Source organism: Ylistrum balloti, unplaced genomic scaffold (genome assembly GCF_031769215.1).
Source record: "Ylistrum balloti isolate Yb309-2 unplaced genomic scaffold, AGI_CSIRO_Ybal_v1 Utg372288, whole genome shotgun sequence".
Classification (NCBI taxonomy): Eukaryota; Metazoa; Mollusca; class Bivalvia; order Pectinida; family Pectinidae; genus Ylistrum; species Ylistrum balloti.
Window position 1 is genome coordinate 2,496 of NW_026783064.1, and position 15,005 is coordinate 17,500.

The 15,005-nt window shown below is 35.4% G+C and overlaps 2 protein-coding genes across 2 annotated transcripts; both read right to left on the reverse strand.

Moving 5' to 3' along the window:
* Positions 1–863: 863 nt before the first annotated feature.
* On the reverse strand, positions 864–5,398 carry LOC132564457 (glucose dehydrogenase [FAD, quinone]-like). Its single transcript, XM_060229109.1, has 6 exons — positions 5,275–5,398; positions 4,427–4,635; positions 3,333–3,522; positions 2,396–2,652; positions 1,454–1,562; positions 864–1,054 (listed from the first exon to the last, which is right to left on the reverse strand). The coding sequence occupies exons 1-6, from the start codon at positions 5,396–5,398 to the stop codon at positions 864–866; spliced, it is 1,080 nt and encodes a 359-aa protein (XP_060085092.1).
* Positions 5,399–9,013: 3,615 nt separating this feature from the next.
* On the reverse strand, positions 9,014–13,841 carry LOC132564473 (uncharacterized). Its single transcript, XM_060229127.1, has 4 exons — positions 13,812–13,841; positions 11,662–11,905; positions 10,241–10,602; positions 9,014–9,832 (listed from the first exon to the last, which is right to left on the reverse strand). Exons 2-4 carry the CDS (start codon positions 11,883–11,885, stop codon positions 9,420–9,422), a joined length of 999 nt encoding a protein of 332 aa, XP_060085110.1. The 5' UTR covers positions 11,886–11,905; positions 13,812–13,841; the 3' UTR covers positions 9,014–9,419.
* Between the last annotated feature and the right edge of the window lie 1,164 nt (positions 13,842–15,005).

Consider the following 15,005-nt stretch of genomic DNA (forward strand, 5'->3'; position numbering starts at 1 on the left):
AACGCTCCAATGTTTCTGCGGTGACAAGTCGGCAGTGCATGTCCGCCTTTATCTTGATAATACTGTGGCCGTGAACTATATTAACAATATGGGTGGCAAAAAACCTGAATTATCACAATTGACTCGTGATATATGGTTATGGAGTATCCGACGTAATATCTGGCTATCGGCTTGCCACCTTCCAGGATCTCAGAACACTCGCGCCGATAACCTGTCCCGCAAACTATCAGATGACATGGAATGGCATCTGGCGGCAGATATTTTTGAGGATCTTTGCCTACGGTTTAACAGACCGTGTGTAGACCTCTTCGCTACAAGAGTCAATACCCAGGTTAACTCCTACGTCTCCTATCTACCCGACCCTACTGCGATAGCCATAGATGCTTTTACAATACCTTGGTCACATTTTGATATGTGCTATGCCTTCCCTCCTTTCAGTGTGCTCGGACGGGTCCTACAGAAAGTGGAGGAGGAGGAGACGCCAGACATTCTACTAGTAGCACCACTGTGGACCACACAACCTTGGTTCCCAGCCCTCCTTCGACTACTCATCGACAACCCAGTGATACTTCCCAACAGCAGGCCGATTTTACACCTGATCAACAAACCCGGAGCTATTCACCCTCTGCAGAACTTGAGACTGATTGCCTGCAGGTTATCCGGGAAAGTCTCCAAAAACGAGGAGTTTCACAGAAGTCTGCAAACACTATCATCTCCGCTTGGAGGGAATCAACTAAAAAGCAATATGGGGTCCATTTCCGCAAATGGATGTCATTTTGTAGTGGGAGACAGACTTATCCACTTTGTCCATCTATCTCAGTGTTTTTAGACTTTCTACAAGAAATGTTTGACAGACACTTGAGCTATAGCTCAATTAATACCGCCAAATCATGTGTTAACTCTCTGTTGGAAATAGCAGGGACACAAAACTGCATTTCTAACAATCTGGTGAAGCGTTTCATGAAAGGAATTTTCCACCAACGCCCAGCTTTACCTCGATATCCAGCTACGTGGAAAGTTTCTGTAGTATTAGACTTTCTGGAAACTTTAAACCCTGTACATAGTATCTCTTTCCGCTTATTATCTTACAAACTGTTAATGTTGTTAGCTATATTGACTGGCCAACGTTGCCAGACTTTTCATTTATTGGATATAAGAGACATCAGTGTTACAGCAGATAGTGCTCAACTCGTGTTTTCTCAACCACTAAAACAAACACGGCCAGGACATCACCTGGAACCAATTTTGTTACCTGCATTTCCGCAGGATCACAGGTTGTGCATTGTGAAAACCTTAACAGCATATCTGGCAAGAACAAAACCGCTCCGTGATAACCACACACAACTATTTCTCTCGATAATTGCACCACACAAACCAGTATGTAAACAAACACTTGCTAACTGGATAAAAAATGTGCTGGTTTTGTCAGGGATAGATGTGTCAGTGTACAAACCCCACAGTACCAGGAGTGCATCCACATCAGCAGCACATGCTGCCAGTGTCCCCATCAGCACTATTTTGCGGACAGCTGGATGGTCAAATGACAATGTGTTTTTCCGTTTCTACCAACGTACAATTGACACTTCGACAAGTACAGTTAAGACTACCAATCTAGCCACGGCAGTCCTACAACAACACATGTCTAGTTCATGAGTGTATATAAACTTTACCTTTGCTTTGTTCATGTAACCTGAAATTATGATGTGGACAGCAAAATACACATTGTAACAAAATTTCTTTTGTTGGTTTTTACTTCTTATCCAATAGCTGCACATGAATATTCAGCTCTGAAATCTCATTTGGACCCTAAGTAGGTTAAGTTCATGGAATTGGAAATTAAATGAGCTTTCTTCCGAAAGTGAAATTTGAGTATAATTCCATGAACTTAACTTCTACTTAGGGTTCAATTGCCCAGCCCATTTATTCACATATCAAATCCCTCCCCTCATGGAGTTATCCTGAATATTCATTTGCTTATATTACCTGCTCTAAAGACTGAATCACGTGATCTCTGACGTCATCTCAATTGAACCCTAAGTAGAAGTTAAGTTCATGGAATTATACTCAAATTTCACTTTCGGAAGAAAGCTCATTTAATTTCCAATTAATCTCTATAAATTATTTCTAACACATGATTAAGATTAAACAGCTTTTAGCGATCCGCGCTTTTTCATATCTCAAAGATAACACTGTCATATTGGAACAACTTCTTTTTCGTTTGTAATAAATGGTCTCATTTTACAACGTTTGTAATAAATGGTCTCATTTCACAATCAGCCTTCTTAACAATGAAAACGTTTCAACTTAAATTCCGTTAAGGACAATTACAATACAAACACATGACTTAACATATCACGTGAAAGTATTTTATGCATACAATTCTTAAATGACATACTTTAGTAACATGTGACTGGATTGCAACATGCAAATTACTCCTTCCTAGAACCGGATGTAGAAACCCCCTTGCGGCAGTACACCTTTGCCCTCCTCCAATGATTGCCTGAACCCGACAGAAGCCATCTTGAATACCGTCATTTCCGTTACAGTCGTGAACTTTGAACCCTATCTCCTTTGCCGCTTTAAAGTACACTTCCGCTAATTCAGATTTTGTGGCATCCGATATTGCAATTGGCCCACCGCGAGCGTGGTAATCTAATGAGAAAATAAAATAATAATAATAAAAAACACCTGGGAGCATCAAAGCAATATCTTTCTTTTGACAAAATTAATTCAACAGTATTAAACAATCCCATTTTCGATCATGAATACATATTTATGTATAATGTAATATTCTGGGGGAATCGTTCAATAGTCATGCGGTATTCGTAAAAACTGGATAGGCCAGACATGGAAACTATAATGAAATCATCATGCCTCATCGAGTGGTGTTAGATTAACGACTAAAATCGCTAAGTAGAGATGAGAGGTGCATTCACCCTCATTTCTGACAGTAAGGTACCTTTTATGAAACCTTTCCAAATATTATTATCATCAAAACATTTTTCCTGTGGGCTAAAGCATTAATCGAAAAATCCCTGGTCATTTCAAAATCAGAATGCTTTAATGTAGCACAAGACTTGGTGATACTTTTGAAAAGGAAACATGAGAAAGGATGACCGATCCAGGAAACAGCAACACTGTAAGTAATCCGGGAAAGGCCCCTTTCTCTCACTTGATTTAAGTAGAACATAAATACTTTATATATATATACAACAAATAGATACTGAAATAATCGCTTATAGGACTTATAGAAATTCAAAATAACGTTTTTGAGGCTAATAATTTTATTCCTTTAAAGCAAATTGCAACAAACTTAAGAAAAAGTCGTTTACCGGCATCAAAGCCATCCGTTTCGCGCATGTCTTCCGATTTCAGGAAGTACGGTAGGACTTCATCATAGCTCCACCCGTCACATCCATTGGCTGCCCATGTGTCGTAGTCATGGCGACTGCCCCGGATGTAGACGAGTCCATTCAGGAGTGTCGACCCTCCCAACCCTTTCCCTTGCGGCCAAATACCAACCTATGTTTAAAAAAGGAATTACAAACGATAATTTCGCTTTCTCCATTAATGTTCGATAACATGCTGTGTATTTTGTGTTGTCGTGACGTAATTTCTTAGTTCATGCAAATCGTCACGATGACCAATGTTTTATGGATATTCATTAAAGCCCCAATATACGTAAAAATCACTATAAAAAACAAACTTTATCTTATTTTCCCCGTAATATATGTAACAAAACAGATACTTTCCTTTAATTAATGAAAATAAAACTGTTTTCAATTTAAATAAAATAGGGAAAAAATCGGAAAATAAACAATGTGGGACCCACAATAATTCATACATTACCGCTCGTAGCGAAGACATTGCGCATATTCCGCGTGTGTAAACATGGCAGAAACAGTACAGACGTTCACCAGTCGCTTCCTTTTTTTCCAATCATACATCAGGCCAATTCTGAATTCTTACGTTATAATTGTGCGTCGTATCGTTTCTAAACTAATTATTCCTTCTAATAATTTCCCAAAAACTGAATGTTTATCGCAGGAATACCTCAAGTCTTCGCAAACAATGTTTGTAAACAAAAACTTACCGTAGACATATCTGCATGTGCTTCCTCTATAAGTAGAAACCTCAACTCTCGCGAGATCAGGCCATGAACTTTCCGACGTGGTTCGGCAACAATCGTAATTTCGATGGCGGCGTGTTTAAAATGGGGGTGTGTTTACAAATAGCGAGTTTCAACTGCTCATATATCAATACTTTATGTCATGGTAACTATTGTTTGAATAACTTTATTTTAACTACATCTTAGAGAATATCTCAATAATTATGTGTGATTCTACACTAAATGTTTGGTGAATGTTACGTATATTGGGGCTTTAAACACTATCCCGGCTTAGTAGCTTAAGACTGCTTTACGTACTCTCTCTTTCATACCCATATGCGCATGTTTCTGTGGCACAGTCCGGTATATCCAATCCGCTTCGGTCATTTGTGCTTTGGGAGCGTTGTATGGGATATCGTAAATCGGTTTATCGGACTCAGAATTTCCCGCCTCCAACACCAGAACAGTGACGTCAGCATCTTCTGACAGACGATTGGCTAACACCAAACCTGACGCGCCTCCACCAACTGGTTGATTTAAAAAACGGTAATATTAAAAAAATAAAAAACAAAACAAAACGAAACGAAACGAAACAAACAAAGAAAATGGAAACCATTGTTTCCGCTTTCTGTAAGGTCTTATTCATTCATAATCACAACAAAAGTTTTGAGGTCAAATAATTTCCTCTGGACAGCTGACCACTTGCTAAGCTATATAAATCAAAATACACCAAACGTTGCTAGTTTACCTACAGGAACTTTGCGCGAATATGTATTTCATAATACATAAAACTGACGTAAAGATAATAATTAGCGACAAGTCCGTGTAGGCAAAATAGCAACGTTTGGTGTATTTTCTGTTGGGAGATTCTTTCCGCAAGAGGAATATAGTCAGACTCGAAAGGTGAAATGAGAGCGGTAACCTTAGTATAGAAGACGAGATCTAAAAAAAAATAGTTGTTATCCAGACGATACCATATTCATGTCAAAATATAAGACGCCGTCTTCATTTGTGAGTTCAACAACAGTTCAAAACTGAGTGATTATATTTTGATAAAGCAGCCCCTTGCACACAATGTTTTTTTTAGATCGATTAACATAAAACAATTAGCATCCAGGCTCAACTTACAGTTTTGGCCAGCTATATAAATAAATTTCAAAACTTACCAATAACATAATCATATGACTGGTTAAAATTCCGGACAAAATCGTGTGGTTTCGTCCACCGGAAGTAGTACGTCGTTACAATAGCAGCAACTGTTGTCAATAATGTCACTCCAAAAGCCTTCATAATTGTTTTAATTTATTTAAATTATCTGCATCTCATTATGACTCAAGATGTTGTATTAATCTGTAATGTAAATCAGGAGCAGTTTAGGTAATGTTTAATTAAACCACAGGGACCTGGGACACAGATCAAGATCATTTTGGGTTCTGCGATGGTCATTATGTTAAAAAAGAGTGACCACGCAAGATGGGACCTTGATTTAAGGACACTTTACAGTTTCTTATCACATAAATAACTGACAATAGGCTAACCAGTTGTTACCGCACACCTATTTAAAGATTAACTTCATGGAGGGAGCAATTTAAGAACTCTCTCGCCCTTATATGTCATTTTCATGGTTAAAACTGGATAAAGAGATTTGCTCCCTCTTGTTTGGGGGCTAGTACTTGGTAGGCCCTCACTATATATAGCGTTTTTAGGTTTTTGCCATAAGAACTTTTCCATTTCGTTTATATTGGTACGAATCCATATACTTCACTTTAGATCTGAGTCTACATCTCATCAACAGATCATAATTACCTTTCTTACAGATAAGTACATTCTACCGGAGAGTATTACGAAATCTGTACTTATACAGCCTCGTGAAGAAATCCAGTTATATGCACGACAAAGGCAATTATGTCATCGACCTTTGATACTACACACTGTGTTAACTCGAGGTGACTTCATACAATATCTCGACCTTGCCGTCTGTAAATGTATCCATTGAATTAATCATTCCTTTTGTACCTCATCGTTATTTAAGAACAAGATATCAGAAAAAGTCTAACACACAAACGGAACATAGATAAAATATCTGTCAATAATTGATTGATAATGTTTGACATTTTTGGGTGGGGTACAAAAGGAAGTCTTACCTTATCTCCTATCACATTCACCTTCACCTTTAACTTAAAGTGTCAGATGGTTCTAATCGGTGTAGTACATTCTGCATATATAGACCTTATCTCAATTTGTCTACTTGGATGGAGAGTAGGAAAATGCCGGTCAGAACGATATTATAGTCCATTTCAGAAAAGTTCATATTCATTCTGTCATGATTTTTTTTCCCGTCTTTTCGTCGCCGCCCGGTAAGGGCATATTTTAATTCTCGTCTTTAAACTACAGTTCCAATGCAAAAATACGACATAAATGCAGGCTAATTAGCTATCTTAATCGTCTTTGCGGGTTCAAATATCTCGTCTCCCTCTCAAGGTTGGTTAAAACTCATATCTTCTAGACGACAGTGGGGCATTCCTGGTTCGTTAATACAGGGACTCAGTGGCACGAATTCCCAATTCAAGGTCCGTATGCATAGTCACTATAATACATTTACATGGACCATGGGTTTCGAATTCGTGGGGATCAATGTAACACACTTAGACAAAAACCATGTATTCAATAGGGAAAGACATTCTGATCAGATTCAGACTAGAACTTGACCACATGCCGTCTGCTCGGATTTACTCTCTCCTTGCAGCACATAGCCTGGGGCAATGTGTTGTGAAGCAAACAGATCCGGCGCTTAGCACGGACACACACACACACACACACCACACACACATACACACATATACGTGTATTTTTTTTTTGTTTATACAGAACATCGTTCAAAATACTTATTGTTATATACCAAACCATGTCCTGAATACCAATTCTAACGATTTAACTTTGACTACTTCTTAAAAAGAAATATGATATGATTTGAAATTTTCCGGAAATCAATCATTAGAATTGTGGCATGGTTCAGAATATACACACAGACTTGACATTGTTCTATCTGATATATAAACATTACGAAATTTAATCGTTGGGCACATCTCCTTCTTAATTTGGACTTTTCGTTTGATCACTTTGGATTTTCCCCAGTACCTCCTTAGGCTTCAGAATTTGTATTAACATCATCAATAATCGTACCAGTGGTATCTTAAATTCTACTGTACATTGAAAATAAAACAGGTAAGACATTTTAACAATTCTTTATTTAAAAAGGAAAACAAATACTGTAATATCTTCAAAATTGATTGGATTTTATATAAATATGGTAAAAAGCTCTCCAGAAAGAAGTTACGTTGTACTAATATATGGAAACAAATCTCTCCAGGTATTTTGATTAACATACAAAAGTTTAACTCACATACCGAAAGAGGTATATATTTTGAGAAGCATTGAGATATTTTGTTGTATCAACTGATAGTTTGAATTCGTTCAGATGTGATTTAGTCATGATTTTCAAGGCCTCACAAAATACACACCAAATTCAAGTTTTGTCCTTAGGTTCAAAAACTTCAAAAACATATATAACACTTTTTTTCTTTCTTTTTTTTCTTCAAATTTAACAATATAAACAAAAGTATCGGTGAAACTGATGAATGCTCCCTGAAAACAACTTTATTGGACACAGAATTTTAACAAAGGGCAATATTTCTGTAATTAAGGGATGCAGGCCCTGAATTTGGTATACAGCACAATTTCCTAGTAAGATCAATGTATACACTGAGTTTCATGATCCTAGTTTTAATGTAAGCAAATCTATGCTTATGACACAAAAGTTTAACAAGGGGCAATAACTCTGTAACTGAGGGGTCATGAGCTTTGACCTTGCTACACTGAACCTTGCTTTTTTGTATGACTGATGATTATATCACGTTTCAATAACCACAAAATTTTAACGAAGGACAATAACTCTCTAATTAAGTAGTTGCGGGCCCTATCATCAGTACACTGCACATTGTCTTTCTATGATCAATGTATACACCAAGTTTCATTATCCTAGCTTAAATGCAAGTAAAGTTATACTCTGAACAAGATGTTTCACAAAGGGCAGTAACTGTAATTTTGGGGTCAAGGGCAATGACTTTGACAAACATAGTCTTAGCATGATCAATATATACAATGTTTCGTGATCAGCGCTTAGATTGCTTGCTTTCTGTATAGCTGACCAAATGAAAAATTAATGAGATGGCTGTGTACCTTGTTACCGAAGGATACGTCCTTTTTTTCAACTCCCACCACCCCCTTTTCAAATGGCAGTGTTTGACTGTACTGACATACATTCTGTCTCATTTTTTGTGGGATTTTGATAAAAAATAGATGCAAAGTTCCTGGTTTTAAGGTCATGATCAAGGTCACTTTTAGCATTTACTTGGTAGAGACTTTTTCAATAATCAATATTTCTATATGGGAGCGGGGCGTTAATATCTCATCTAATGGCTGCAGGGATTATCTCCCATATATATCAATTTTTATTCTTAATTTAGAAATAGTTTTATGAATTGTAAATGACATGAACATAATCACAAACACAGGAATGTAAATTAAAAAAGAAACATATTATTTTACACAATCTATATAAATAATTTAATAAATACATGAAAATATTTAAATAAAAAAAATGTCAAATAAAAATGACTGTTGACTTATACATCTTTCATTTCAAAATGTCATCAGTTATGTTTCAATGGTTGAATAATATCATTTCCAAGATCTTTGATTAATATATCACTCACATATTTAAAGAACAACTGAGAAAATCTATGACTTAATGAAATACATCTTCAACTTTTTCACAAACTATAAAAATTGTTTTGTCATATTAAATGAATTCTACAGAAAATAAAATGTATGTAGAATATATTTTTATTTTTATTTTGTAAATATAGAATATTGTTACCTCATTGATTTTAAAAGAAAGGATTTTTATAAAATATCTTTAAGACACATTTGAGTCTGAGTATATGAGCAGATTTAACATTCATTCTAAACACTTTTCATCTTTAAAAGTCAACAATGTTACATCATGTATTTCATTTTCAAAGACATGAAAAAGTTTTCATAATCAATTATGACAGACGCTTTGATGGACACACCAGGAAATGGATTTCTACATCAATGAAACATTTTAGTCTTCAATGTGACTCAGTTGAACTAACATTAATAATTTCCAGCTTATTTTCAATGATTGACAGTTGAACTAGAATCTCATAATATCACAACCTTGATTGAAAGTTAGTGAATCATTTTTACAATATCTTTTTTTTATTTTTCATGTCCTGAAACTTGTAAACAGTCTACTAACTTTTCCTACAACTGTAAAAAGTCCAAAGGAGTTTTCTATCATTTCATAAAAAGGGAAGAAACAGTTTAAACCAAAACCAATCACTACCACAGCGAGAAACAAGGCCAAGAAAATTGAAGGATTTTCATACAAGTCCCCAATCCACAGTTTAAGTATCGAGATCTCATCCAGGACATAGCGGATGTTCGGAGAAAATAATTTGTCCATGAATTCCAGAACAGAGTAACTGTAGTCGCCAGTAGCACTGTTCTGCCACAGGGAGTAAGACGTGTCTGCATTTATTCCAAGGCATTCCAAAAATTCTTGCTCTTTTTTATTCAAATCTATTTTTGTCTTGGAAACCATATCTTCCTTTGTAAGTAAACCAAATATTGGGATATCTGAAACATAAAATTGTTAATCAGTCCCAATGAAAACAATCAATTTATTTTGTGTCTACAAACACAATTCACATATGTTGATTGAAAGAAAACATACAACATTTGATGCAAAGTTGCGCCATTTTTAACCAATGTTTTTTTCTGATCAATAATCAACAAGGGAATTATTTTGTCGAAAAGAAGAATTTTACAGTAAATAGTAATTTTCTTTTTCATGCAATTTCCACCAAACTAATTGACTGTGATGAGTGTGAAACTAATTTCACCTGGGATGAGATTTAATAACAAAACATCTACCCTAAACTGAACAAAGCTAATTTTAAGTCCTTATTACTTTTTTTTAAAATGATTACAACATTAAGCTGCTAATCCAAGCAGAGATAAGTACAAGTATACATTTTAACTTACATCTGGGGTTGAGATACTGTGCACTGCCATCTGGTTGGGCCACATTTTTCACACATTCTATCAGTTCAGTTGGAATTCTATCTGTAGCACTAGCCACAAATAGTATCTTATGGATCCTTCGTCCCCGGTACACTAACGGAAACATGCGCTCAAGTTTGCGATCTCCTTGAGTCCTTTGGACGTCTAAGATGGCTGGAATGGAAGTTTTATTCCAGATTCGTCCTGTGATTATCATGTCCAATAGTTTCCTCTGCTGGGGGGAGTTTTCATTGTTTAGTCCAGTCATGTCCACCAAATTTGGAAAATACCTGGGTACCCTCATCTCCTTTAGCCTTTTCTCATCAATTCCACATTTATCATACCTATATACAATACAGCAGCATCATAAATATTTTAGTTCATAGAAACAGTTATATATCAGCATTTTACCTACAACACATACCATAAACAAGAAATTTACATGACATCTTTGACAATACTTGTGTTTAACATTAATATCTATCAGTGGGCTTCAATAAGTCAGGTATAATAAGAGTATTGAAGAGACAGAACAACATACTGTATTTAATGGCAATAAGCCCATGTCCTGTGATAAGTCTGTCAAGATCTTATATTGTTTTACAGAATAACAAACATAGGCTTATCCATTTTCAAACAATAAGCCCAATCACACCTTTGGCTTATTGCCACCCAGCCAAACATGTTACTACAATCCAACTGACACATGTACATTATGTAAATGTTCATTAGGTTTACAAACAAATGCTTATTCATATCCTGTAATAAGCCCATCCCTAACTTCGAATCAAAGGAAAGAAATGGTAGCTCGCTGGGCTTATAGCAGGATAAATATGATTTGTCAACAGGTACTGGTCACAGTTATAGAAGCCAATTTATCAGGAATACAAAAATTGAACAAATATGTCTCGGCAGAGGAGATGACAACTTCTATTCAAACATTTTATACATAATTTTATACAAAATTTTAGTATTCAACACGCCATCCATATCTGAACATCAGTTAAATATATTTTATGGACAGAGGCCAAATAGTAAAAGAATTGCCATATTGGTCAGCACTGATGCATGAAGACCATCAAAGCTCTACTTAAAATACAAAGTTGAAAATACAGAAATAAAAACTATCTAGCTTTATTTGTATCAGGCATTTGTACTGTTTGATAGAGATATGTCTGACAATATAAGCAGGGTAGTAATGTCAAGAAAAATTAACAGGCATATAGATGGTGCTTTTGTCGACAGTTACATATAAAACTTTTGTTGGTTTATTAGGTGAAAAATATTTTTGCATTTATCATTTTTTTATCTACAGTATGTAGTCATATCTTCTTTTGTAAAGTAACTTTGTAACATGTACTTATTAAATTTATTTCAATTAAATATGTATAACTATTAATTACCATATAAGGTGAGTTGTTGTTCTTTTGCCTGATTCCCCAGACTGGGAACCTACAGGGGCACGGTATAGCTTTTCCCCAGACAGCGAGGCACACAGGGTGTTGATGGTTGCTGACTTCCCTGCCCCCACGGCCCCAATGAGGAGGATGTTCTCTTGCTCAGAAGCTTTTTCATATCTCTCCATGAATCTTTTAGGGGAAGGCAACTGTGATCCAGAGAACTTCATGATTTCTCTGTTTTCTATAACTGAAATGAAGCACAGGCTGCATAAAATTTCTCGAATCATATATTAAAATAAATTCCATATAATCAAACCCCTGTGATAACTGTTTTATTTGAAATCTGACATCCTACTGAATTTTGCAAACACACCTGGTTGTGCAAGACAGATCTAATAGGTTTACTGCTTCAGAATAGCTAGAGAGTAGATATTCAGTCCAAACATTGACTTTACAATTGTTAAAACCTACCTTTGAATTATGGAAAGTGTAATGATAGAACTCCATCAGGGCACTTTTTAATGGTTTGGCAACTGATAATGGGTCCCATTCTCAACTGAAATAATTTCATTTTTCAGCCAAATTCCCAAAATTTGCTATATACTCATGGATATTTCTTTCCCTATTCTCCTCAAAATGTGGCAAAAATGACCCATCCAGGTAAAAAAAACACCCTAAACATATCTATACATGTACTCTTTATATGCTGAAGTTCCTTGGGAATTATAAATAGGAATAATAAATGTGAAATTAGCCTTCATACAAATTTCATCCAAATGTGAAAGAACAGGGAGAACTCTATGCTGTGGAGTGTTCTGACCAGGAATTGACCCCTGTATTGCGATGCACGAGGAAATGAACCAGGATCACTTTACCATTATGGTGAGATGAAACCTCGTGTGATTAAGTGAGGCCACTTCATATTTTGTTTTCAACTGATATTTTCTCACTTAATTTTTTGTTATTATTTTACTTAATTATGTTCCTCCATACACAGTAAAAAAAAAAAACAAAAAAAATAAGAAGGGTAGGGAAATTTAGGGTGGGGCAGGGGTTCATTTCACCAAGGCCATGGTAAAGTGAAGCATTTTACTAATTTTTTATTAATTAACTCTTTCTCGACAACTTCTCTAATTATCAACAGTCATGCGTTAAAACACATAAACAACAAGAAATATGTCTGGGGTGGCCATGGTTAAGTGAAGCATTTCACTATGTTCTTACTCATTAACTTTTTCACAATTATTTTTTATCACCCTTATTATTAACATATAAATGACAAAAACAGTGTCTTGAGTGGGGAAATTTAGGGTAGGGCAGGATAGGGTGGGGTGGGTTTACTACGTCATGGCCATGGTAAAATATTTCTGGGTTGGGAAATTTAGGATGGCCATGATAGCGAGAAGCCCTTGCCCCACCCTAAATTTCCCTATCATTGTTATTTTTGTTTGTTTTATTATGTTTGGAGGAACATTATCAAGTATGCAGATAAAAATTTAAAGGAGAAACATCAATTGAAAACAAAGTATAAAGCAGTTTCATTTTACCATGGGCTTCACTTGATCATACTTCACTGGGTCTTGCTCTTCCGCATATTAATCTACAGATTCTACCAACTAAGCCAAAGAAGCATTCTCCATCAGCTGAGGGATTGTACAACCCCCTCATTTAACACTAATATGTAAAGTTATCTCAATAGTGGTGGTCTCTGATAGGTGTTGGAGTTTTTACATATTCTGAATCAATACTGATTACAATTTAACTTATATATATACAATTATTACAATTATTCCGTTAAGTTACTCGATAATAAACAGTGACGTGCCTCTTAGTATAATGCATAGCTTAATATAATCTACGTACACAAGCAAAGTGAAAGAAGAGAGCAGCTTTTAAAATGATTCATAGAGGTGCAAGTTAAGTTTATATTTAACATGTGATTAAAGTGTACTTATAAGTCGAGAGAAAATTATCAATCTCGCTTCAATTTTTACACAACACGTGAGGCAGCAAATGACTTCCTCATCATGGCTTAAGATTTTGTACGTACACTCAGTAACCATGTTTACAAGCGGAAGTAAGCATCGTTTGATAGACGACAGATATATCACAAAGGTTAATTAAATGTGTAAGAAAAATCTACGATATCTTACCTCCACAAAGGAAAGCCTTGCTTGTTACAGCGTGTTATGATTTATAACAGTGACGATTTCACAACTCTAACACCGGCCTGCAAGTTATATCAACGGGTATTTCCCAGTAATGCTTATATTTAGATCTTGTCTTCGTAAGCACTTATGATGAAATATGCAATGACGTTATGTCTGACTTTACAGTAAGTATGCTATTACGTTTTTATAAAACTAAACATGTTTAAATAAAATGTAAGAAAGTCATTAGTTTACCTTGACTACTTGTCCGTGTACCTTGACACATGCAAGTCAGGTGCAGAAGATTAAAGGGAGGTAACTCGTATACATGTTGTCGAACAAGGTAGCAGTATATGATTTATTAGTGTAGTTAGATATGTATAAAGACACGGACTTAGATATAGATGTAGATATATATCATTCCGTGATATAAGTGTCTGATATTTTTGACAGATATTAACTTAATAGTGAAGAAGTATGATACACCTAATATACGTAAAGTTAAGTTTGTATGTGTCTGTATTCTTCTCTAAACAAGTTAGAGACGTTTCGAAATTTGTAGTCATTAATAATAAAGACACACCATAAACTCTGAGTATCTAGGTCACATTTTTATGAATACCGACATCACTTTTGAAACATATTTCAATCCTGAGTGACATCTGCGTTCAAAATAACAAACAGAATTATTTTGAATAAACTGGGAGACTCATCTGGTTCCTGACAATATATTTTACCAGTTGATGGAACAGTGTGGCAAGGCGTTTTAGCATTTAATCCTATTTCCTTTTAAGGTGAAATTTGCATTTATTTTTTTCACTTAAGTGCCATATGGTAATCAAATTTCTTTTCATTTTCCGGGAGGAAGGGATCGTGCTTGCGTTACAAATATTGCCCTACTTTGAAGGTCACAAGGATCAGGCGTTAAAGTTTTCTTTTCAAATACCAAAATGCTAAAAAAATCCCCGTATAATTTACCTTGACCCATATTTTAAGTCACAAGGTCAAATAGCTAATATATATTAAGAATCTTCTTCAAAAAGCTTCTGAATGCATGCATAACCTCTAGACAGACTTTCTGTTAACGCTTCATTAGAAGTCATCGGCTAATATATTCGATTGAGATCAAAGATGAAAACATCACAGAATTCATAAGTTTATAGGGTGATACTTAAATATGTACTGTAGATCTGCGAC

Coding starts and splice junctions, on each gene's coding strand:
- LOC132564473 (XM_060229127.1), bottom strand. CDS start 11,885: ATGAAGTTCTCTGGATCACAGTTGCCTTCCCCTAAAAGATTCATGGAG. Junction 10,603..11,661: donor ACAACAACTCACCTTATATG/GTAATTAATAGT, acceptor TATTGTATATAG/GTATGATAAATGTGGAATTG. Junction 9,833..10,240: donor ACAGTATCTCAACCCCAGAT/GTAAGTTAAAAT, acceptor TTTATGTTTCAG/ATATCCCAATATTTGGTTTA.
- LOC132564457 (XM_060229109.1), bottom strand. CDS start 5,398: ATGAAGGCTTTTGGAGTGACATTATTGACAACAGTTGCTGCTATTGTA. Junction 3,523..4,426: donor ATATGGGTATGAAAGAGAGA/GTACGTAAAGCA, acceptor TTTTAAACATAG/GTTGGTATTTGGCCGCAAGG. Junction 1,563..2,395: donor TCCAGTCACATGTTACTAAA/GTATGTCATTTA, acceptor GTACGTTGGTAG/AAACGGAAAAACACATTGTC.